The sequence below is a fragment of the Oryx dammah genome, unplaced genomic scaffold (genome assembly GCF_014754425.2).
Source record: "Oryx dammah isolate SB20612 unplaced genomic scaffold, SCBI_Odam_1.1 HiC_scaffold_14, whole genome shotgun sequence".
Taxonomy (NCBI): domain Eukaryota; kingdom Metazoa; phylum Chordata; class Mammalia; order Artiodactyla; family Bovidae; genus Oryx; species Oryx dammah.
Window position 1 is genome coordinate 20,447,701 of NW_024070198.1, and position 23,763 is coordinate 20,471,463.

The window sequence follows — 23,763 nt, forward strand, 5'->3', positions numbered from 1 at the left end:
CAGGATCTGAGGGGCTGAAGAGAAGCCTTGGGTACCTGTCAGGCATCGGGGAGGAAATGAGCCTAATTGCTATCATCATTGGGTAGGCCGTTAGGTCAAGGAAATGAATTATCTCTGCTTGTGTGTGTGTGCGCTGTCACATGCGACTTTTTGTGACCCCATGGACTGCAGCCCACCAGGCTCCTCTGTGCGTGGGATTCTCCAGGCAAGAATACCGGAATGGGTTGCTACTGCGTGCCATCTCCTCCTCCAGGGGATCTTCCTGATGCAAGGAACTGGTTCTGGAATCTTGCTATTTTCCATATTCTCAAGTGTTGGCTTATTTCCCAAGCGGGGTTGTCCACTGTGTCACCCCACTGCCTACTACACAAAGGGAAAGAAAGCTGAAACCTACTATGCTGTGATGTGGCCAACTACAAAGCAACAGGGAGCCAGTATCCTAACACCCAGGGCTCCAGGGTCTTCAGAACAAGGATTCTGGAGGCTTCGCCCTGGATCCAGAAAGCAGAGAAACACTCATAAACCGACAGAATCACCAGCATGCAACGCACAGCCCCTACATTTCAAAACCTTTGCCCTGGCCATGTGGAGTCCACAGAGGGACGGTCCTGACAATGTGGCAGCTGGTTCTGTAGCCAAGAATGACTCACAGTTACAGGAGGTTAAAAAGGGAGAAGGAACCTTGCCTCACAAGTCTGCTCCTTCCTGAAAGCTTTGGGCTTGGGCCACTCTCCCCACCCCAACACCTGAAGGACTCCCCCTCCAGGAGGATCATGGCCTCCCATGGAAGCCTACTGCCCTCCCACTGGGCTGCTTAGCATGGGACACCCAAAGCCAAGCTCGGAGAGGCCAGGTCACTAAAGAGAGGCTTTAACACAAGGGGAAGAGCTGATGCCAGGCTGAGAAGCCCTCTAGGTCCCAGAAGTATCTCTCTCTCTCCTGATAGTGACCTGCTTGCCTGGGTGGGGTCATGTTCTTTCTTGTCATGTGGGTGGGGAAAATCTTTGCCTTCTCAGCAGTGGGAAGAGGTGGGAAAGTCCTCTGAACTGTCCTCCCTTTTCTTTTTTTTTTTTCTCCCTTTTCTTAAGAATCCCTGTAAGTCAGAGGTCAGGTAAATGCAAGAGCACAAGTATGGGGGAGAGTTCAGCTGTCAGCTCCTAAAGGCTAAAATGAAAGAGTAAGGGCACAGAACCTCCTCACCGTTGGCAGAGGTCAAAAAAGGATAGAGGCCAGGTGAAGAGACTCAGCAGTTCTGGTGAGTTCTGCCCGTAGGCTGTCCCTTGCAACTACCTGCCTTGCAACTACCTGCAACCTACAAATGAACCTCACCCGGTAGTGACCGTCTACTTTGGGTCCAGCCCAGGAACCAGGACAGCAAGTCCTGAGTACACATTTGTATCCCAAAGGGGAACCAGAAAAGTCATAGCTAAATGGGAACCCAGACCAGAAAGAGGCCACAGATATTGAAGCAGCAGGCTATTAGGGCCAGCAATCTGTAATAATAAAAAAAAAAAAGACGAGCTTTGGCTCCTCTTGAGCACAGATCATGCCCAGAAACTCCAAAGTTTCTGCATTTCATAGAACAATTTGCTCTAAATTCCCTTATTCTTTTTTTTCCCCTCCCCTGCACTTGCTATTAAATATGTCTGTTAATTGTCTCTCCCATCAGAATGTAAACTCCATGAAGGCAAGAATGGGGAGCTTTATCACAAGTGTTCCCAACTCCTAGAACAATCCCTGCTGTAGAGTAGGGGTTCAGTGAATATTTTATTGCCTTCTCACACTACACATTAGTTTTTCCTCTTACTAGATTTCATAAAAAGGAAATCAGTCACTATGTTACTTTTGGTGTCTAGCTTTTGGTGAGCATGTTTTTTTTAAAGAATCATCCATGTTGTTGCACGTGTTTATGGTTCATTCTTTCCATACATTGTTTATCCATTCTCCTCTTGGAGCAACTTTGGGGATGTTTCCCATTTGAGGCTATAATGTATGAAGTTATAATGAATTTTCTTGTACAAGTCTTTTTGTGGACATATGTTTTCATTTCACTTGAGGACAGTTCCAGCAGTGGAATTGCTGGATCTTTGGATGGGAGTATTCAGCATTGTAAGAAACTGCCAAACTGTTTTCAAAGTAGTTGTACTGTTTCATGCTTCCACCAACAACGTTTGAGGGCTTCAGAGATTTCACATGGTCACCAACATTTAGTGTGTTCTCAGCCCTTATAGGGATTCCCTGGTTGCTCAGTGGTAAAGAATCTGCCTGCCAAAGCAGGAGACAAGGGTTTGATCCCTGGGTCTGGAAAATCCTGTGGAGAAGGAAATGACAACTCACTCCAGTATTCTTGCTTGGAAAATCCCATGGACAGAGGAGCCTGGTGGGCTGTACTCCATGGATCGCAAGGAGTCAGACTCAGCTTAGTTACCAAATGACAACAACAACAAATTTACTTTATTGTTTATTTACAATAAATTTCTTTATTATGTTTATTTACAACAACACAAATTACTTTATGTTTCTACAGATCTCACTATTCTGGACAGTTCATATAAGTGGTATCATACATATGTGGTTCTTTGTTGAGTGGTTTGAGTGGTTGAGCATATTTTCAAGGTTCATTTATACCATGGTATGTATAAGTACTTCATTCTTTTTTTAAAAAATGCTGAATAATATTCCTCTGCAAAACATTCTGCCTCTTATTTATCCATTAGTCAATCAATGGGTGTTTAGGTTGTCTCCATTTTTTTTTTTTGGCTGTTATGAATATCTGTATAGATGTTTATCTGTGCACATATATTTTTATTTCTCTTGGGGATATACTTGGGAGTGAAATTCTGGACCATATGGTAACTCCATGTTTAATCTTTTGAGGAGCTAGTGTTTTTCAAAAGTGGGTGCACCATTTTCCATTACCAATAGCAAGGCTTCAATGTATCCATATCCTCACCACTTTTTAGGTTTTATTGAATACAGGCATCCTAATGGGCATCAAGTATCTCATCTCGGTTTTGACATGCATTTTGCTAGTGGCTAACAATGCCGAGCATCTTTTCCTATGCTTATAGGTTATTTGCAAGTCTTCTTTGGAGCAGTACCTATTTTTAATTGGGTTTTTATTACTGAGTTGTAAGAGTTACTAGTACATTCTAGATATGAATTCCTTTTCTGATATACAATGTGCAAACATTTTCTCCCATTCTGGGGTTGTCATTTCACTTTCTGGATAATAACCCCTGAAGCATAAAAGGTTTAATTTGGATGAAGTTCCATTTATCTATTTTTTTCCTTTGTTGCCTATGCTTTAGGTGTCATATCTAAGACTAGTGCTGTTTAGCAAGTTTTTATGTGCTTATTGGCTATTTTTATACCTCCTTTTGTGAAATGTATGTTTAAATCTTATGTCATTTTTCTGAGTTATCTTTTTATGTGCTGTGATATATGTTCTCATTCACTGTCTTATCTATTTGTTTTCTTAATAGTTCCTTTTGGTATCAGAAAATGTTAACTTTCTTGAGTCTAATTTATCCATTTCCCCTCCCCATGGTTCTTGCTTTTTTGTATCCTGTCCAAACAACCTTTGCCTACCTCAAGTTTACAAAGATCTTTTCCTCTGTTCTACATAGAAACTTTATAGTTGTAGGTTTACATTTAGCTGTCAAATTAATTTTTTGTGTGTGGAATGAGCTAGAGGTTGAGGTTCATTTAACCTATATGCTTATCTAGTTGTCCCAGCAGTACTTGTTAAAAGAGACTTTCCTTCTCACATTGTACTCACCTGGGACCATTGTAAAAAGTCAGTTAACATGTGTTGGTGAGTTTCTAAAAATTCTAATTTGTTTCATTGACCTATTTGTCTCTATTTTCCTAATACCACACTCTCTCGAATACTCTAGGCTTATGGTAAGTCCTAATTAAAATATTTTTACTCCTTCAACTTTGTTCTTTTGGCTACTCTAGATCCTCTGCATTTCCACTTAAATTTTAAAGTCAGCTTGTCTATTTCCTCAAATAAATCTGTTGTATTTTTATAGGGATTAAATTCATCCATAGATCAACATCAGTCCAGAAACTGCCATGGTACTCCCTTTTCACAAAGCAAGATTTATAGGTCCAATCTTCATCTCCCAAGCATATTTTGCGCTTTTCTATTATGCACTAAAACACCTACCATCTTAATCAATGTATACATGCAATTGAATACAAATATTGATCATATACTTATTTATAACTTCTAATTTGCCACTGACCTAATACTTCTTGATATCAAAGTTCATGCTGGGATTTCCCTGCCAGCACAGTGGTTAAGACTGCACTTCCAATGTACGGGGCACACGTCTGATCCCTGGTCAGGGCACTAAGGTCCCGCATGACCGGAAAAAAAAAAAAAAGCTCATGCTTTCCTCATAATATTACTCCTACCACATAGCCACATTTCATGGGTTGTGGCAAGCTACTGAGAGTTTTAAAGTAGTGGGTGACACATTCATAGCCATGTGATATGCCCCAGATGAACTTCAGGGAGGAAGCCCAAGCTAGGGAACCATTCACCTTTCTACTATAGTTATCAACAGTGAGACGGGCTCTGGCCATTCCTCTCCTCCCCGAAACTCTCCTTATCCAGACCTTCCATAAACTCCCAGAGATTCCCCCACAGTGTAGCATCTTGTCTTTAGAGAGGAATAAAACATCCCTGATTTTCCATTTACGTCTTGGCAGGCCCCCTTTCCTTTCTCTTGCAGAAAATGAATGACCTAGCCCCTAGCTTACATAGTAATGGCAGCATTAAGTGATACCAGCAGTCATACCTACCTGAGTCTAAGTGAGGAGGAGGGTAGTTTCTAGAGAACTCTGATATTTCAGGCTCGTTCCCTGATGAAGTCCAGGGTCTGGAGGAAATAGGCTCAGACATACCTAGTCAGTTAAAGGGAAAGAAATTTGGTCTCAATGGTAGAGCTACTTTTGGCCACAATTGAGGGTACACCTTCAAAGCAACCCTGACTCTTGAAGAATAGCCCTATAGATGGCAGAGGAATTAAGCCAATTAGACATTGCAGGAGAGCCTAGAGAGGAGCAACACCTGCCCAGACTTCTCTCCCACATACATGCTGAGGGCTTCTGAGCTGTGATGAGACAGCTGTCTGTATCTAAAAACATCTAGTCTCATTCAAAACTTTTGCACTGGACAGTGAGTCAGGACTGGAATGGAGGTAGATGGTGACCGGCCAGCTGGCCAGACCCCAAGACCTGTGGCCTACTAGGGAGCTCCTTAATCATCCTCCCCGGCAATCCCAGGTGCCTCTCTTCCAGAAGCTAGTTGTTGGCACAAAACTCCTCACTTTCTTCTCTTCCCAAAGGGATGGTATTTGGGGAGACAGGGGTATGGAGCCCGGTAGAGTGCACAGCCTGCCTGATTCCCAGCTTATCCCCATGGTAAGACTCCCACAGCCCCCGGAAAAGGCAAGACTGTGAGCCACAACAGTGAAGTCAGAACATCTCAGGGACCAGGGATTCTGAGCAGGGATTAAGAGCTGGGCTGCATCATTACATTTCTGGACTCAGCTACTAGCTCCATCATTGATTGGCTGCTGTGACCATAAAGCAAGTTATTTAATTTCTCCATAGCTCACTTCTCTCATCTTTTAAAAGGGAATAACTAACTACCCACCTCACAGGGCCACAAGTAAGTATCAAATGAAATGATTTTTGTGGATTGGCTTGCAATACCTTTTGGCTCCTCTTGCTGCACTTACAAGTACTTTCTCCTGTTTCTGAGTGAAAGCACATCTGTACTTTCTCCACGAAATGGCCTATCCCAAAGAAGGCAATTCCAAAACAACGACCCGACATTCTAATCTCCAAAACATCCCGCACACCTCCTGTTGGCGTGGGCACAGGGATAGCACAGCTCACTGGTGCCTGGAGGTGAACATTTCCTTTCGGCGTGCCCATTGGCTGAACCTCTTGCGCGCGTGCAGATCTACACATCAGTGCCTCTACCGTGTGCGCGCGGCCGCCCGCGGGCAGACCCGCAAGCCTGTTCAGCAGTCCCGGGTTAGCGCCGCGCCGCTGGTGGGCGGGGCGGGGCATTGCTCCGCGGCAGACCGAACCGCCCCCCCCCGCCCCCTACCCCGCATCCCCCGGCGCGCTCCGCACAGAGGGAGGCGGGGCTTCGCCGGGCTCCCGGCCCCGGACGCGGGTTTGAGGACACGTCTCCCCTCCTACGCGTCTAGACGAGCGGGAAGGCTGGGGTGGAGTTGTGTGGAGTGGTCGCCCTCGTGGTTTCCCCACTCTTTCCCGGGAAACTTCCCCAGTGCCCATCCATTTGCGAATTGCCCGGGGCCAGTCCTGGGCTGGCACGCATCCCCGCGCCATTCCCCTACTGGGTCCTCTCCCTCTTCCCGAGCGCCTCCGAGGCGGCAGGGTGCCCGGTAGAGGCCCAGCGGCCGGTGTAAGAGAAGCCGAGGAGAAAGGGAGGGGAGGGGGAGTGAGGAGCTCGCGGCAGAGGGAACAGCAGATTGCGCCGAGCCAATGGCAACGGCAGGACGAGGTGGCACCAAATTCCCTTCGGCCAATGACGCGCCAGAGTCTACAGAAGCCCATTAGCATTTCCCCAGGGGCAGGGGCAGAGGCTGGGGCTGCGGCGGCCAAACCGCGGTGTGTCTGCAGCATCCAGTTCTTGCTTCTCCTGTCCCCAGCACGCCTCGGCGCTCTGTCTCCTCCCCTCTCCCGCCCATGCGGATCTCCCACGGTGAGCCAACTCTGCGCACTTTGCCCCTTGTTGGCAGCGAATAAAAGGGGTCTGAGGAAATACGAGACACAGTCACCCGCTGCCAGCGCTAGCCTTTAAATCCCCAGCACAGCAGGTCGGGTCCGGACACCGATCCAGCGCGCACCGTGCAGCGGAAGGTCCCGAGCACAGCGCCGCGGATCGCCACGCATCGCCACGGATCGCCACGCATCGCCACGCAAAAGCAGGCTCAGGAACTAGTCTACACTCAGTTCGGACTGCCCCGAACTCCGCTCCGCAGTCTCAGCCCCGAGAAAGTGATCCCAGTGTCCGAGAGCCCAGATGCCGGCCCACTTGCTGCAAGAGGAGGTGAGAGCTTCCGAGTAATGGCCCCCAGACCCCGGGTTCGCCGGTGCTGGTGGGGCTTCTAGGTGACTCACTGGGGAAGAGTTGAGATCGCCGCGGGAGAACATAGCCATCTTTTGCGAGTTGTACTGCCTTCAGTTTGTTAGGAATGGGGACTGTAATTTGCAAATTTAGGTCTCCAACTTTCGTTTCTTAAGCTTTAAAGAGAAACCTGGTCCTGCCGGTAGCCTTCTGTATGTAGGTATGCGGGCTTTCCTTTGTGTGCTCGTTGGGGTGTGAGTGTTTCACTCCTCTTTATTTCCCCTTCACCTTGTGGTTTCACCTCCTCTCCCCAATCTCTGCATAGTTCCTGGGGACTTCCCTGTCTTCCGCCTTCCCTCAGGTAACCTGGGTATTGGGACCAGGTCTATGCCTATCCCCCGCCCTTCCCCCAGCTTGACTAGGGAGTGAAGTGGTCCCTACTACCTCCACGTGTCCTCTCTCTTGACCCTCCACTTCCTCTCCCTTCCAGATCGCTAGCTCCTACACAACCACCACCACCATCACAGCACCTCCTTCCAGGGTCCTGCAGAATGGAGGGGGCAAATTGGAGAAGACTCCCCTATACTTGGAAGAAGACATCCGCCCTGAAATGAGAGATGACATCTATGACCCAACTTACCAGGATAAGGGGGGCCCAAAGCCCAAGTTTGAGTATGTTTGGAGAAACATCATCCTCATGGGTCTGTTACACTTGGGAGCCCTGTATGGGATCATATTGACCCCCACCTGCAAGATATACACCATTCTCTGGGGTAAGAAGTTCCCATGTCCTCCCGACCCAGTACCCCAGGTTCTCTCCACTCTTTTAGTTAAGTAAGATCTTACATAGAGTACAAATACCAGACCCTCCAGGCTGAGGTTTTCCCAGCCATTTCTCTTTGGTGTCCTGAGAGGCTGGGTGGCCTGGGAACAGAGCCTGGGTAGGGGGTTGGGATGCAGGAGCGTCCACTCTGAGGGATCTTTTAATTTCGGTGTTGGGGCTGGAGCCCTGAGACCATGGGCCTCAGGTTTTGAAATGAGCAGAACTATGCCAGAGAGTCAGCTTTTTCTGAAAGAGGTTTTCTGTTTTAAGTCTTTTGCTTGACTGCTTGTCCCAGCCCTGCCAGCCAGGAAAGAATCCAGGTCCCTACCTGGGAGGCATGGGGACATGGGACTCGATGAGTGACTTTAGAGGGCTTAAGCTGAGTCTAGTCATGGGGTAATAAGAACAACGGCTCAGGAAGAGAGTTAGTAGTAGGGGAACAGAGTGGTGGTCATCCACAAACTTATTTTGCCCTGACCCTTGGCCCTTTCAGGCTCCTTGGTTACATAAACAGATGAAGAAGGCTCCTGTGTAACCTAGTTTACACAGTTGATTGATCTGTGACTCTGTGTAGGTCTCGACTGTACATGCCACTCAACAAAATGTTCTTAGAATGAAGTAAGGTTCAAGAAGTGTTCCATGTCCCATTCCATACCCATCCTGCTCCAGCCGTTCTCTCCCAGGCCCCGGGCAGCCCTGGCCTTCAGGCTGCTGCAGTGAGGGGGACAGTTCCCAGTGTATCCCTGACCTGCCTGCCCTTAGCTCAGCTCTTTCAGGAATCCATTGGCTGGGGCTGATAGCAGGGCACTGCTGCCTGCACACATTCATGTGCTCTGTGGGCATTCCCACCTCTGCCACTATGAGTCTGGCTTGGGAAGGGGAAAACAGAGAACCCTAAAGACTAGGGTTGGGAGGGTGGGGCACACCAGCACTTTCTGAGAGGGGCAGACCAGAACTCCCCCTCCAGAAAGCAACTGTAGGTCTTCCAGAGCAGTCTTGGGTGTGGGGTGCTTGCAGACAGCTACACTCTTGGAGGGGAGTTACATAGAAGGGCTGGCGGGCCAAGTTTCAGCCAAGTCCACCAGAACCTCTTTGGTCTAAAGGTGGTGGATCTGGTCTGTGGAACTTTGGGGAGGAATCCTCTTGGTAATCCATGGACAGAAATGCAGCTGGGTAGATCCCCTCTCTCAGTTTTTCAAGGAACACACTGGGGACAATAGTACTTTTTTTTCAGATTAGAAAGATAGTGCTTTTTTACATGTGTTTTAATTGCTGGGGCCAGCCAGGCACTGATGAAATCGTTTCATCTGCAAACCAGGAAGGGCTCTTATTTTTGAGGGGAGGGGGACATCTCTTCTCTAGTCCTTCTGAGAACCCAGCAGAACTTGAGTTCTGGAATTTCAGTTCAAATTGAGGAATCAAAAGCAGGACAGGGATTCCCCAGGGAGACTTGGGACTCCTCTCTCCACCCCTCCTCTGCAGTAGAGAAGTCTTCACCAGGTGTTTGGTGAAGGTGTTTGGTCACCTGCGAGCCCCTTCCAGCCCCAGGAGTCCCTGAAAGCCTCGTAAAGTCCTGAGCTTGACCAGATGCTGCTGCTCACTGCTTTTCCTCGGCTGCTGGTGCAGGGGCAGAATGCTCTCCACAAACCAGGGCTGTGCCCGCTACCTTTTTGGTGCCCTGCCCATGGGTGTGTGCTGTGCCTTTGGACAGGAAAATGTGCCACATGGAGACTGGATGGTGACTTTTATACTCCTGTCCCTGGGCCCTGTGGTGGACGGCTTAGCTGATGGAATGACTGGTTTGGTGTGGGGATATCAGAACTCTTGTCTTAAGGAACAAAAGGGGGGTGGGGGGAGGGTCACAGGGTCCTCAGAGTTCAGGAGCTTTGCTTTACTTTTCCTTGTTTTATCCCTAAGGTTGGTGTTAAATTAGCAAATGGTTGTGATTCCAGCATTTCTCATGACTAAGCAGTTTTGGTGTCTCAGACCGCCTTGAGGAAAGGGCTGAAGAGCCATCTCTGGGTACACTGAGGGACCATGGGCCAAACTTCTTTCTCTTTCTCTTTCTCTTTCTCTTTCTCTTTCTCTTCAGTCTCTTTCTTAGGACTAAAACTGAGGTTTTGCTTAACCACCAATTCGGACTTTAATAGAGAATGAATTTCCAACTGACCCAAAGCCTTCTAGTAGATAGGCTTAGAGGTGCTGATAGAAAAAGGCACCAGAGGGTTTGAGTGCTTTTTCCAATTCCTCTGTTAATGCCGGGATCTTAGGTACTTTGCTGAGTCAACTTGCCAGGGTCTTGTGTGGCATGAAACAACCCTAGGAGCTTCTTTGCTTCTGAGCTGAGTGCTTCTTCTTTTGTGCCCAAAGACCTTTTCCTTTACCCTTGGTGACTGGTGGGCTGTGGCTCCACTGGCGTCTATCCAGGTGTAGATGCAGACAGATACGGCATCTGAAAGGCTATTACCACGTGCCCAGGGTCCAGCAAATCACCTAGGGCCCCAACCCAGTCCAGAGGGCTAGGAGTAGAGGAACTCTCACCAGGACAAACTCGGGCTCCATGGCTCTCCTCCCGTCCTGTAGGAGAAAGTGGATAGGGTAGAGGAAGATGGGTGGGGTGGGGGCTTGTTTAGGAAACTGGTATCTGTGGCAGGAGAAGAACACAGAACGATTTGTTACAATCTGCAGTGTCTCCAACTGCAAATAAGTTCAGTGGCCACTGAGAATCTATTGTTTCTAGCCACTTCCCCAGGAATGAAACATTGTCAGTAGTCACTCCTCTTATCAAGGCCTCAGCCCCTGCCTCCCTAGAGCTATTGAGCAGAGGAAGGTGGGTGGCTGTTGGGTTGCCCAGCAACCTACTTCCCAGTTAGAGACTCTATTTGGCGCCTGGAACCTGCAGGCCTCCAGGAAGGTGAGGCATGACAGTGTCGGGCAACTTTGAGCCCGTCCTGCCATTATCTAGAATTAGCCTTGTCAGCTGGAGTATGGGCTGGCAGAGGGATGTGGCAAAGGCGAGACATATCTGGCGAGACATATGCCATGGCACTGTGGGCATATATCTTGGGGAGGTGGATGGTATACATCCTCGTGCCAGACTTCAGAACACGAACCACTTTGTTGAGACAGAAATCTAGTTTCGAGCCATGGCTCCATTTCCTAGCCATGTGACTACAGATAAACGCTTAACTTCACCGAGCATCTGTTTTTTCAGCCGCAAAGGGAGGGATATTAAACCCCTTTCAAGGTATCTAGTGAATCAGAAAACATAAAATCCTTGGCGAAGCTTAAGACACTGCAGCTATGACTCATGTGCAGGGTGAATTTTCCCCTCCTGTGGCCACATTGCCTGCTAAAAGGTTTTTGGACCACTTGGTAAATAGTCCTAGTTCTGAGCCCCCTTAATGTCCCCTAGAACCCAGGAACCCTCAAATGGGTCAGTGCCCAGACTCTACTGTCTGTTAAATATTTTAATACCACCCTTGCCTATGGGTCTTAAGCACTGCTGTAGTGGTCTGTGGTCCTTAAAACGCTGAAGAAGGTTAGCAGAAGGTCAGAGGGGAGGGGACTTGGGAGAATATCCCTCATGACTGAGAATGCCAAGTGGCCGGGGGGTAAGAGCCCTCTTCTCTCTCTTGCCTTTCTGAAGTTCCCTGGGACTCCTAAGCTTATTCCAGCCCCTAGGTTAGATGATAAGAGGGGATGATATTTTTCAAGTGATTAAAATCAAAGGAGCCTAAGAGATCAAGGTATCCCTGGAGTTCAGGGAATAGCAGATCCTCACTGGGAGCCTACACACACTCTGACCTAAGGAAACCATCATGGAAACACTTTCCCAGGTGAGTGACTGCCTGCCCTGTCTTATCCTGGCAGTGTTATTCTACTATATGATGAGTGCCCTGGGCATCACAGCAGGGGCCCATCGCCTGTGGAGTCACCGAACCTACAAAGCTCGGCTGCCCCTGCGGGTCTTCCTGATCATCGCCAACACCATGGCGTTCCAGGTGAGAAGCCAGCTGTGCTCAGCTCTTTTTCTCCTCACTCTTTATCGATGAGCTGGTGGCGGAATAGAGGTGATTGGTGCCTGGAGAGGGACAGCACCTGGACAGCCACTTCACTTTCCTCTCTCCTTGTGGTTAAGTTCAGGTTCAGTCCCAAAGTCCATAAAACATAAGGATACTTCTGAGTGAATGGCAGAGGCAAGAAGGAGATAAAGAGGAAATACTGTCAGTGTGTAGGGTCATTTTTGAACCTCTGTTATCACCCAGTCTGGCTGTTGTGGTCTTTCATAAGTGTATAAGGCAAGAGCTGAGCCTGGCTTCATGGGCAGACATTGGACAAAACATTCACAACTCTGGGTGGATGTCTTAGGACTGTCAAAATGGGATTGAAGTTAATGTTTCGCAGATTCTTCTTTTAAACTCTGTTGTTTTCAGGTAAGATGATTAAACACTTTTATAGTACTAAATATATGTCTGGCATTATTCTAAGCACTTGACATAGATTGCCTCATTAAACCCTCACAACAGTCTTAGGAGGTAGGTACTATTGTTATCCTCATTTCACAGATGGGGAAATTGTGTCACTGAGGGTTTAGGTAGACCAACATTATGGTCCTTTTAATGGGTTACCAGGCTGCCTAAGTCAAGTGTTGAGGTTTGTTGAAGCAGAAAGTTTTTGGCAGAGATAGAATGAAGGGGACTGGAGAAAGAGAACTCACAGTTATTAAGCAGTAGCAAAGGGCAAAAGATAGCATGTAGTGAGGGGCCTAGCTTGGAACAAGAGGAAAACACAAGGAAGCCCAGTTAGTCTCCCTCTCCATGGCAATATCCCACAGTTGCATAATCATCTCTGCCATATGCTTTAATGCTTCAAAGGCTCCTGATATTGTCCCCGCGGGGCAAAAAAAGGAAGCGAGATTGGCACACTGTATAGTCCCAGAGGCCATTTGGGAATGTGGTCATATCTTGATTTATCTGTCTGGTTTTTTCGAGTTGCATCAGAATGGAGCTGCCCACAGCTTTATCCATTGACCAGGATGCTAAGACACAAGGTTACCTGCCTCCTGTTATCCACACTCAGGGATTAGGCACCCCACACCCCATTTCTTGCTTGAAGAATTGCAGTGTTCCCTCCTGATGAAACTCTGAGCCCTGTACCGTCTTCCTGCATTCCACCCACCACATAACCCTCGAGAAGCAGCTAGCCCTGTTCATGTGGTCCTGAGACTTGAAGTTGCTTTTCCACTTATGCTTCAGAAGCAAGTTTAAGGAGAGGAGGCAACTCCATGACTTCTTTGGAGCTAGGTATTTTGTGAGGTTGGGCTGAGAGCTGTGGGCTCTGGAAGACGCCTGGCAATTGGAATTCCCCTGAGAGGGTGTCTCTCCGCAGGCCTTCATTCCTCTTCTCTGTTCCTCTAGAATGATGTTTTTGAATGGGCCCGAGATCACCGTGCCCACCACAAGTTTTCAGAAACGGATGCTGATCCCCACAATTCCCGACGTGGCTTTTTCTTCTCTCACGTGGGTTGGCTGCTTGTGCGCAAACACCCAGCTGTCAAAGAAAAGGGTGCTATGCTAAATTTATCTGACCTAAGAGCCGAGAAGCTGGTGATGTTCCAGAGGAGGTGAGTGACATGGTGATGGAGCTGGGGACCTGGCATTTGTGGACCCCCTTTTTTCTCCTAGGACTTGTCAACATGAGCTGAGAAATTTACTTGGTTTCCATATCTTAGATTATAATTTAAAACCCTAATTTTTAATAGCCCATGGGCCCAGAGCCATAGACTGTTGTTTCTTTTTCTCTGAGCTACCTAAGCCAATTAAATTCAACAAATGTTTGTTGACGTAGGACAGTCATGGATGCAAAGCCAAATGTGTCATAGTCCTTACCTTCAAGGAGTTCATAGCTTATTGGGGAGTGGAAGGATAAGCCAAGTGTCCAAATACCTATGATACATGGCAAAATATTTTCCATAGCGAGGAGAGGTACAAAGGGGAGGGAGACTGTAGAGTGGGGAACATCAGGGAAGGGCTTATGAAGAAAGTAGCTTTGGAATCCACTGATGGATGGCACAGGGCAGGTGGGTGGGGGGACAGTGCAAACAGAAAGAAAGAGCTGAAGCGTGTTCCTGCAACAGAGTCCTGCTTGAAATACAAGGTGTGATAGGAAAAAAGACTAGCAACGGAGACTGATGCCATTGTTATGGAGTCTTACAAGCAGACAAGGTTTAATTCAACCCAAGCAATAGGAAACCATGGAAAGGTTTTTGAGCCAGAAGGTGGCATGGTTGGAGGTGTGCTTTAGAAAGGTAGCTCTGGGGTGGATGAGAGAAGGCATTGAACTAAAGAGGTGGGGAAGTCTTGGGTTTCCATGCAGGGAAGTGGTGGTAGGAATGGAGAGGAGTTGAAGGCAGCAGGGGTTACTAATGGTACAAGAGTAGCAGACTTAACTGCTGAAGGCATCTAGGAAATCAGTTCCCTGATAATGTCGAATGCTTGCTGTACCTTTGGGAGGAGGAAGAATGGAACAGGGCCTCCAAAGGGACAGATCTGCTGGCATCTAGGACATTTGGGGTGCCTCTCTGAGGGAGAAGAAGAGGAAGGATGAGAAAGGCTAGCAGGAGATGAAGGCAACATACTAAACAAAAATTCTGGGAGCTTCCCTGGTGGCCTGGTGGTTAAGTCTCCACACGTGCACAGGGCACGGATTCAATCTCTGGTCCAGGAACTGAGATACCCTCGTGCCACCTGGTGTGGCCAAAAAAAATAAAAAAATAAAAGATTGACTTAAACATAGATTCTGCAAAGAGCACTGCTGAAAGGGAAAGAAAGCCCAAAGACAGAACTGAAAAACCCGGGAAGGAGAACTCAGTCTGTAACTTGGACCCTGTCTATTTCCCTGAAGTAGTGAAAGAGAGCCATGGATTTAGAGTCAGGAGATGAAGCATTCCAGTCCTTGCTCCACCACTTCCTGGTAGTGCGACCCTAGAAAAGTCATTTAACCCCTCATTACCTCGTCTAAGAAGTATGATAATAACACTATATTCTCAGAAAGTTTCCTTGCCCATTCCCTCTTGTTCGGTTGCCTGCCACACCGTGCTGGCAGGGTAGAAAGGGACAGCCCAGCCCTGTAAGAGTGGAAAATCAGGTAAGTCTCAGCGTCATCTCTCCACTCACTGATCGTATGGTCTCTCAATGCAGGTACTACAAACCTGGTATCCTGCTGTTGTGCTTCATCCTGCCCACACTTGTGCCGTGGTATCTATGGGGTGAAACGTTTCAAAACAGCCTATTTTTTGCCACCTTTTTCCGTTATGCCACTACGCTCAACGCCACCTGGCTGGTGAACAGCGCTGCCCATATGTACGGATATCGCCCTTACGACAAGACCATCAGCCCCCGAGAGAATATCCTGGTTTCCCTGGGAGCTGTGGGTAAGTCAGCAGTCCACAGCAAGACCACCTCTAGTGGTCTCCTGCTTAGGGTATTAGGTTACGAGCCAGAAAAACTAGATTTACCTGTTTTATGACCCCTCTCCATATGTCATTCCACTATAAAACTAAGGGACAGTATTAGAAAACCCTTGAAAGTTAAGCAACAAGTCCTATGTAAAGAGAAAAGGGTGAAAAATAACAATGCCTTTAATTCCAGGTTTAAGAGCAAGCCACAAAATGCTATGATGAGCCCCTTTGGGCTGTTCTCTTCCCAGTCATCTCTGATCTGGGTGGTAGTCTTGCTTGGGGCAGGGAATGCATAAATAGAAGAGTAAGGTCATCTGGGTGGCCAGAAAGCCTAGTGTGTTATATTTAGACGTGATATACAGAACAAATACTTGTCGTTTAACTCAATAAGCTTCTCTTTTATCACCTTCCTGTATTCAGAGGGGCAATATTTGAAGTGTATTACATGCCTTACTGCCTGGTGATGCCAGTATGAAGGACATCAAAGCAACTGTTGGTAGCCCTTTATCACCACCTACCACTCTCTTCTCTTATCCTTTATTTTTCTCTCTTCTGTTTCTCTGCTGGGAACACTCCCTCCCCACAGTGTGACTTAGGAAACTCCCAGTAAAGCAATTACTCACTGACTTAATGCTGACTATTCAGGAATTTATTTCTCCCATTCCTGTTCAATAGCCAGACAACAGGGTTCTGCCATCTGTCTCCATTTTCTTTTTTTTTTTTTTTTTGGTCTGTCACTCTTTTCAGCTAAATATAGACCTTGACTAAGGCCTGGAATTAGGTTTCCTTAGGCAGACCCTACTGCCTCTTCCAGTGATCAGGGCTTCTGGTCATCCAGCATAGATAGATAACCTCCCTGCTCCACACATGGACATATGCCATGGCCTAGCTGTCATGTCACTCGGTTCTCTTTAAAACCTTCCTTTATACTCTCAACCCTGACCATCTTTTTCTTTTTTATTACTCTCTGTACTAAAGACATTTTTTCATTCCTTTTTAATTTTCATGCATCTTTCCCTCCTTCCAGACACCGTGTACTGTTTACGTGTTCTTACTCTGAACCATGTTTGAAATCAATCACATTATAGGTTATTTTCATAGAAAACCGGTGAATGTCATGGAAGGTTTCTGGAATGAGATCAGTCCTGTACTGCAAACAGATCTGTTGTGAGCTTCCCCAAGCCCATTCAGAGTGGCTGTCAGTATCTCACTTATCGTTCTTCCTTCATCCCTGTTGCTCCCCACTTATCACCTCACCCTTTGTTCTCTGGTTGCCTGTTTCCCCTGCTTCCCTGCCATTCTAATCTCGTTCTTCTTGAATTACCTTCCCACCCCCAGTCACATGCTCATCTTCTCTCTGCCAGAGCTAACCTCCCTGCTTGAGCCTCTCTTGGCTATATCTTGCTGTTCCAGTTACAGAGTCTCATCCTTCTTTTGCCCACTAACCTTCCTCCACTTTCTTGCCTCTCTTGGCACCATGTGTATGTCTGATTGTTTTAAATCTGATAAGTGTGGGTCTATCCAGTGCTTAGACGGAGCCTAGTTGCAAAGTCATTTATGGAAATTAGCGATCTTCCATCAGTACCTTTAGCCTTGGGGTTATCCTACCCTCCTACTCAGTTCACATTGAATAAACTGATGATCCACACTGTGAACGAACCTTGAGATGGTGCCCTGGATGGTGTTATTCCCGTCACAGGACTTCCTTCCTTGTTGGTTATTAATGTCATTATTACTGTACTGGGGCTCTTTCATCTTCAAAGGGCTCAGCACACTCTTTTATTAGCTATTCTTTACCCCAGCCTCATAAGGGTATTGTTATTGAATGTGGTTCACAAAGAAGATCCTGCCTAGGACTGGAGAACTCTGTCTATGGAGTTTCCACAGCTTGACTCATTACAGAAATTATTCTAGAATTTAGAATAATAAATCTAGAATTTCTTTGATTTTCCTCTGTCCAGCAAAGTGAACTGCTCGTTTCAGAATTTTAGAGGTTAGAAGGAATGCCTAAGTTTTTTGATTCTTATTCCCTCAGAGAGCTTCTGTTTTATCAGCATCACCCCCAGGGTGAAAGCTCAAAGAAATAGGAGCCAAAACAGTCCACTCTGAAACAGTAGAGGCTGAGGAAACTTAGGCCCCTGGGCTAGGCCTACTTTCTTCTGACTTTTGACTGTGTCGCCCAGTTCTCTTGGTACCTTCAAGAGTGCCCATGCGGTGGGGGAAAGTGTGCTTCTTTGCTCATCTTTGTAAGAAACCCAGTAAAAGTTCTTCATTCTGGACTCTCTCCACTCTAACACAAGCATATGTACACAGAGCCTTTAGGGTCTTATATCAATATGTAGTGAAGCTCTGGAGTTTTCTAGTCTAAAACCCGTTCCTACTGATAGCAGTTTCTCTCAAATCATCTTATCTTTTCAGAGAAACTGCCAGCCCTTCTCCCACAAAGGTTCCCAGAAAGCCATGGTGATCAGGTTCTCCCCAGTCATTTCTGAAGATTCCTCTGAGGGGGTCTGTCTGGTTCAGAGTTTAAAAGACTAGCCGCATTCATTCATTCAACAGCAACAGGTTTCTACTAGGTGTGAGGCATTCTGCTAGGGAACCAGAGTGCCAAGATCAAGAAGCCGGCAATCCACAGTATAGCTGCTTAACTTTTCTCTGCTTTTGTTCCAGGTGAGGGCTTCCACAACTACCACCACACCTTTCCTTATGACTACTCTGCCAGCGAGTACCGCTGGCACATCAACTTTACCACATTCTTCATTGATTGCATGGCTGCCATCGGTCTGGCTTATGACCGGAAGAAAGTATCCAAGGCTGCCATCTTGGCCAGGATGAAAAGAACTGGAGAGGAAAGCTACAAGAGTGGCTGAGTTTCTGGTCCCTTGGGTTCCTTTTCCAAAATCCAGCTGGGCAGAGGTTTAATATTCTGTTTATTAACTACTGAATAATGCTACCAGGATGCTAAAGATGACGTTAACCCATTACAGTACAGTATTCTTTAAAATTTTCTTTTAAATTGAAAGCCAACAACTCTGCCTTTATGATGCTAAGCTCATGTTCTTATTTCTTCTCTTATCTTCTTTCTCTTCTGTTCCCATTATCCTTCCCTTTGTTTTGTCTCTATCACCTTCCTTTCTCTTTCTCCTCATTGCCCCCAAGGCAAGCAGTTGGTCAGTCATTGGTGGGTTTCCAGCTTCCAAAGCCTAGACCACCCTTCTGTAGTCTAAAACAAGTGGTCTTTGCCCTGGCTGACCCTTTCCTTGAGCTGTCTGAGCTTTAAGGTAGATGGCTCGAGCTAGATATATGACAGAATCTTCTGGGAAGGGCCCTGATGATCTTCGGCCCAGGCTTTTGCTAGATGAAATGGAAAAATAACTTTATTTTGGCACCAAACTGCAAAAACAGGTAAATTGTCAGGGGAGAGAGTCAGCATGCATGGTGTGATTGACAAATAGGGTGAGTTGAAGTGGGAAACAAGGCAGGAAGCTCCTGCTGTGATCAGACACCCCTGTCTGCCCATCACCCGGCATGCTCCCTTTCTTTCCTGAGTCTGGGAAATAGCTGTGGAGCAGGGCAGTCCTAGAACTCAAAAGCAAATCTCAATGTCCTGATATACTTTAGGCTGAGGATAAAGAAGAAGCATTTAGTTTGTGGTAAAAGTGGTCTCTGCTACAGACGAATTGTTTTCTTTCTTTCATAATAGGAAGATTTCTTATTCTAGATAACAAGAAATCTTGAGGTTGGTTATTTCCAGAATTGCTGACTCCAGAAGCTCAGGAAATTGTCAAAATTCTTTCATCTTTCTCCTCTGCCGTCTTGGGGATATTGGTCAGCTCCCCTCATAGTAAGAAGGTGGCTACAGCATTTTGAGACTTCAAAAAAAGAGATGCGTTGGTGGTATGGTGGTGAGCATAGCTGCCTCCCAAAAAAGAAAGAATTTTATGAGGTGGAGTTGGGTCAAACATAAAGCTATATATACATGGGTACTTTGGTTGGAATATTAAAGTAATTCTCAGAGTATCTCCCTCTGAAAGAAAGGGGGCTTGAAGAAGAGGAAGAATTAGCCAGGTTGCCTCCTTTCCTCTCGCTGCTGGACAGGAGATGGAGAGGTTGAGGGGCAGAGTCTGTAGGCAGTTTCTAAGAGATAAGGTTACAAAAGAAAGGCTCTGAGATCACATTGCTGGGGGGATTCAGAAGGTTACTGAGTAAGTTGAGGGGTGTCCTGATATGGAAGCTGGTTATACAAACAAGTTAGATGTTGGGTTCATTTCATTAATTCCACTTTCTCCTTGGATTGAGAAAGTATTCAAAGGCTTCTCCCCACAGTGTTGAACCCTTTCACTCATTCCTTCTATTAATTTCTAGCTGAAAGTATAGGACTGGCTGGGGGATGGGGTAGGAATCTCTTAACTACCCTATCAATTCTTGGCTCTGCCCTCTCTGTCCACTTTCTCCTGCTGGTTCTATCTCCTTGATGTTTCCTTCTTTCTTCGGACAGGCAAGCCTCTTCTGTGTGTATTCAGAGGCAGTGATGGCTACTGCGGTCCAAGTCGTTGCCTCTCTTACCAACAGAATGGGCAGGGTCACTGAACCACTGTTACTCTTTACAAAGTTGAGCAAGCTGCCACTTTCACTTGGCCTCCAGAGTCTCCATCTATATCTTTGTGCTCCCAACCACACTGATGACTCCAGACGAGGCTGGCAAACCCTGCTAGAAACATCCTGGGCACAGGCATTCGCATTCATGAGGCACGGCCAAGCCGAATGCTCATGTTATGCCAGAGCCAGCCATGGAGCAAAAGAGGATTTGTTTTTAGTCTCCTCTGTCTGGGTCAGAACCAGAGAGCATGCTGGATGCCCCCGGCTTACTGGGTAAGCTGCCTAGCCTGAGTCAGTGCTCCCAGCGGACAGTGCAATGCTTGCAGAAGCAGGGGTAGTCTAGCCTTCACTGGGAAGCACAAGAAGCAAAGGCCGGTTCCAAAGTGCCTCACTCAGAAGGTGGCCCCAGCCCCCTGGAGGGAGCCAGGGTATGCCGCAAGACCTTGACTGAGGCTTAGGATGTGAGATGCCATGAACTTTGCTGAACAGTGTCTCTGTTCAGCAAACTAACCAGCATTCCCCACAACACAGTCTAGGGCAGACAATAGTATAGAGGAGTGTTGGAAGAACCTTGGGTCCCTTTGTCCCTGTAACCTCAGTTGTCAAGGCAGAAGCCTGGCTTTATTCTATTTAAAGGTTGAAAATATACAATACCAAATGCTCTGCCACTGTTGAGCTCCAAGGATGGAAAGGGGGAGAGCATTTCTTCCTGTATTAATTGGATAGATGGAGGCTACAGGGCTTAGGCTAAACTAAAGGCATCCTTGTCTTTTGAGCTGTTCCTCTCAGTAGGGAAAAAAAATATCTAATGGAAGATCACTGTAGATTAGATCCTCTGACTGAAGCACCTACCCCATGGAAATGCCTGTGGGGTAGTTTTAATTCCACAGGTCATCAGATGCATCCTTTACAACTGATGATCAAAAACAGCTTATCTTTCTATTCTAATTGTGTTCCATGGATCTGATCTATACCATGACCCTACACAAGGCTGGATGGTGTCCTTGGGCCCAGGATACTTGTACTTGTGTAGGTGGGGGTTGTCTACTGAGTAAGGAATATTGTTTTTAAGGTTCTAAAGCTAAATTCAAATGATGCATTAATGACCCAGAAACTCAGATCTGATGGTGTCTGAATTTCTAACAGTCCTTGCTTTGTGGGAATGCTGACAACTTATCTGGATGCCTTACATCTTTTCTAAACAGTGTTGCCTCTGAGCCTGTTCTGCTCCCTCCCTGCTCCCTCTGTGGAGTCCCTTTGCACCCCAGAGCCTGCAGAAGTGGCTGGTATAAAAGGGGGCCTGGCTAGAAAATGATCAGTATAGCTGTTTGCAGGATTCCTTTCTGGGCTTCATTTTGGAAACTTTGCTTAGGGCTGTTTTTCTTAATTGCCCGCATTTGATGGAGGGTAGAAGGAATTTTGAATGTATTTGATTTATTATTATTATTTTTTTTTTAGATTAAAAGATGGTTGTAGCATTTAAAATGGAAAATTTTCCTCCTGGTTAGCTAGTATCCTGAGTGTATTCTCTGTAAATGTAGCTCAAATGGGTCATCATGAAAAGTTCAAGAAAGCTTGATGTCAAAGTTATATGGGTGGTTAAGGCCAGGGCCTGTCCTACCACTGTGCCACTGACTTGCTGTGTGACCCTGGGCAAGTCATTTAACTATAATGTGCCTCAGTTTTCCTTCTGTTAAAATGGGATAATAATACTGACCTACCTCAAAGGGCAGTTTTGAGGCGTGACTAATGCTTTTTATAAAGCATCTTGGAATTCTCTTAAGTCCTGAGTATTTTTATAGTAGCAGTATCCACCATAAAGTGTGTCCACCATGAACCACGTGTCCTGGATGCAATCAGGAATCTATATGGTTCTTTCTGAGAGATTGAATAAATGCATCAGATAAGGGGTGGATAACTAGCCAGACAAAATCTGAGAATGCATAAACTCATTGCCATGGAAACATACACAGGATACCTTTTCCTTGATTGGGTGGGATTTTTCCCTTTTTATGTGGGATAGTAGTTATTTGTGACCTAAGAATAATTTTGGAATAATTTCTATTAATATCAACTCTGAAGCTAGTTGTACTGATCTGAGATTGTGTTTGTTCATAATAAAAGTGAATCTGATTGCCCTGTGTCTGAGCTTTTTGGCTGTGATTCAGTCTATTCACCACCTTTATGTCCTGTTCCTGTACCTTTAAGAGTGAAAAAAAGTAGAAACCGCAGTGGTTGACTCATACCCCAGTAACCTGCCCTGCCCTCCTGCCCTTCTAGGGGTAACTTTAGGTTAAACTCAGCCTTGGCAGCAGGGATCCAGGAGTCTGCTGCCATTAGATAAAACATGTTAACACCCAGCAAGCACTTTGGGTCTGGGGAAATACCTCGTCTCCTGTGTGTCCCATGGTCACATGAGCCCAAAATAGAGAAACAGAGAGGAAGGGTGCAACAGGAGACACTCTGGAAAGCAGTTCTGTACCTGGCAAGCCAGGCTGGGCTGTCCAGGTCGTTCGTTCATCTGAAATGGAAACAAAAACGTGGTCTCTCTCAGGGGAATAAAGCTTCCTGAAAATGCTGATTAACAGCAGCAGGAAGACAGGAAAAAAATTCAAGGAAAAACTTGTAAATTCCTGGAACAGAAGGCTTCATGATCATTAAGGGGAAAAGGTTTTTAGCTTTTACTCCCTTATCTGAGACTGGAGAAGGAAATGGCAACCAGCTCCAGTATTCTTGCCTGGAAAATCCCATGGACAGAGGAGCCTGGCAGACCACAGTCCATGGGGTCGCAAGAGTTGGACATGACTTAGCGACTAAACCATCACCACCTTATCTGAGAATCTGAGTGGAAAATAGAAGGACATTTTATGGTTTGAGAGCTTCATTTTCCAACAGGTGCTACCTGGTCAATGCCTGGGCTTCTAAACATTCACCAGAACCAACCTCCCTCACTTCTTAATGTAAAGTTAACTCACCTTGGACAAGAAGCAAGATTTTCTCTGATTCTGAGCATCCAACATCAAGTCTATATTCCCTGAGGTCTGGCCAGACCTTAATAAGTTGATGGTGCACTTTCTTAATCAATATCTGGCTTTCCACCCCTTTCCCTCTATTTTGTTTGAAAGATTCGGGTTGGACATTTTTTCCTGTTGCTCTGTAATTGCCCTGTTCCTTCCAAGTCTTACCTTTGTCTTGGAGACAGAGACACCAGCCACATGTAAAAATGGCAGTTGCTATAAACTAAAGCCTACTTAGAATGATAATATTTGTGATACCAAACTCCTTGGAAAAGTTCACAGATGTACCATGTTCTATATTAGATAGAGGCATTGAGGCCAAGCCTCAACAGAAATCCCACAACCTTTTGGTGCTGGAAATCTGAGTTCTAAGTCCACCAGACCCGCAGATGCTATGATAACATTTACAATAGCCAGGCACTGTAGCGAGTACTTGACAGTGAGTGCATTTTCTCATGATATGTGAAGTAAGCGCTCTGATTACCCCAGTTTTACTGATGAGGGAACCGAATTCACTGGGAGAAAAAACACTGTGGCAGTGAGCAACAATTCTGTGATCCAGTTCCAGGAGCTCACTCATTAACTGCTCTCCATATGAGTGTGAAGTAGATAACCATCTAAGTAAACCTGGAGTGCACAAATCTCATATGCAAGTAGCTGGCTGGTGAGATGCACTTTACACAGAGGCAAAGCCTGGCTGCAGTGGCAAAGAGCTAAATTTATGCAAAGTCAAATTGCAGAT

General features: G+C 46.4%; 1 protein-coding gene and 1 long non-coding RNA gene across 2 annotated transcripts; one reads left to right on the forward strand and one right to left on the reverse strand.

Moving 5' to 3' along the window:
• Positions 1-1,743: 1,743 nt before the first annotated feature.
• Positions 1,744-5,719, reverse strand: LOC120873535. The gene is made up of 2 exons (XR_005723483.1): positions 4,816-5,719; positions 1,744-2,311 (listed from the first exon to the last, which is right to left on the reverse strand). It is a non-coding gene; the product is annotated as an uncharacterized LOC120873535 (long non-coding RNA).
• An 892-nt stretch (positions 5,720-6,611) lies between these two features.
• Positions 6,612-22,147, forward strand: SCD (stearoyl-CoA desaturase). The gene is made up of 6 exons (XM_040254220.1): positions 6,612-7,102; positions 7,611-7,893; positions 11,817-11,947; positions 13,364-13,569; positions 15,146-15,378; positions 18,076-22,147. Exons 1-6 carry the CDS (start codon positions 7,076-7,078, stop codon positions 18,273-18,275), a joined length of 1,080 nt encoding a protein of 359 aa, XP_040110154.1. The 5' UTR covers positions 6,612-7,075; the 3' UTR covers positions 18,276-22,147.
• Positions 22,148-23,763: the final 1,616 nt, after the last annotated feature.

Bases quoted from the DNA above. Each gene is read 5' to 3' on its own strand.
- SCD (XM_040254220.1), top strand. From the start codon at position 7,076: ATGCCGGCCCACTTGCTGCAAGAGGAG. The intron at 7,894-11,816 runs GTAAGAAGTTCC...TTATCCTGGCAG, and splicing joins GATATACACCATTCTCTGGG to TGTTATTCTACTATATGATG. The intron at 11,948-13,363 runs GTGAGAAGCCAG...CTGTTCCTCTAG, and splicing joins CCAACACCATGGCGTTCCAG to AATGATGTTTTTGAATGGGC.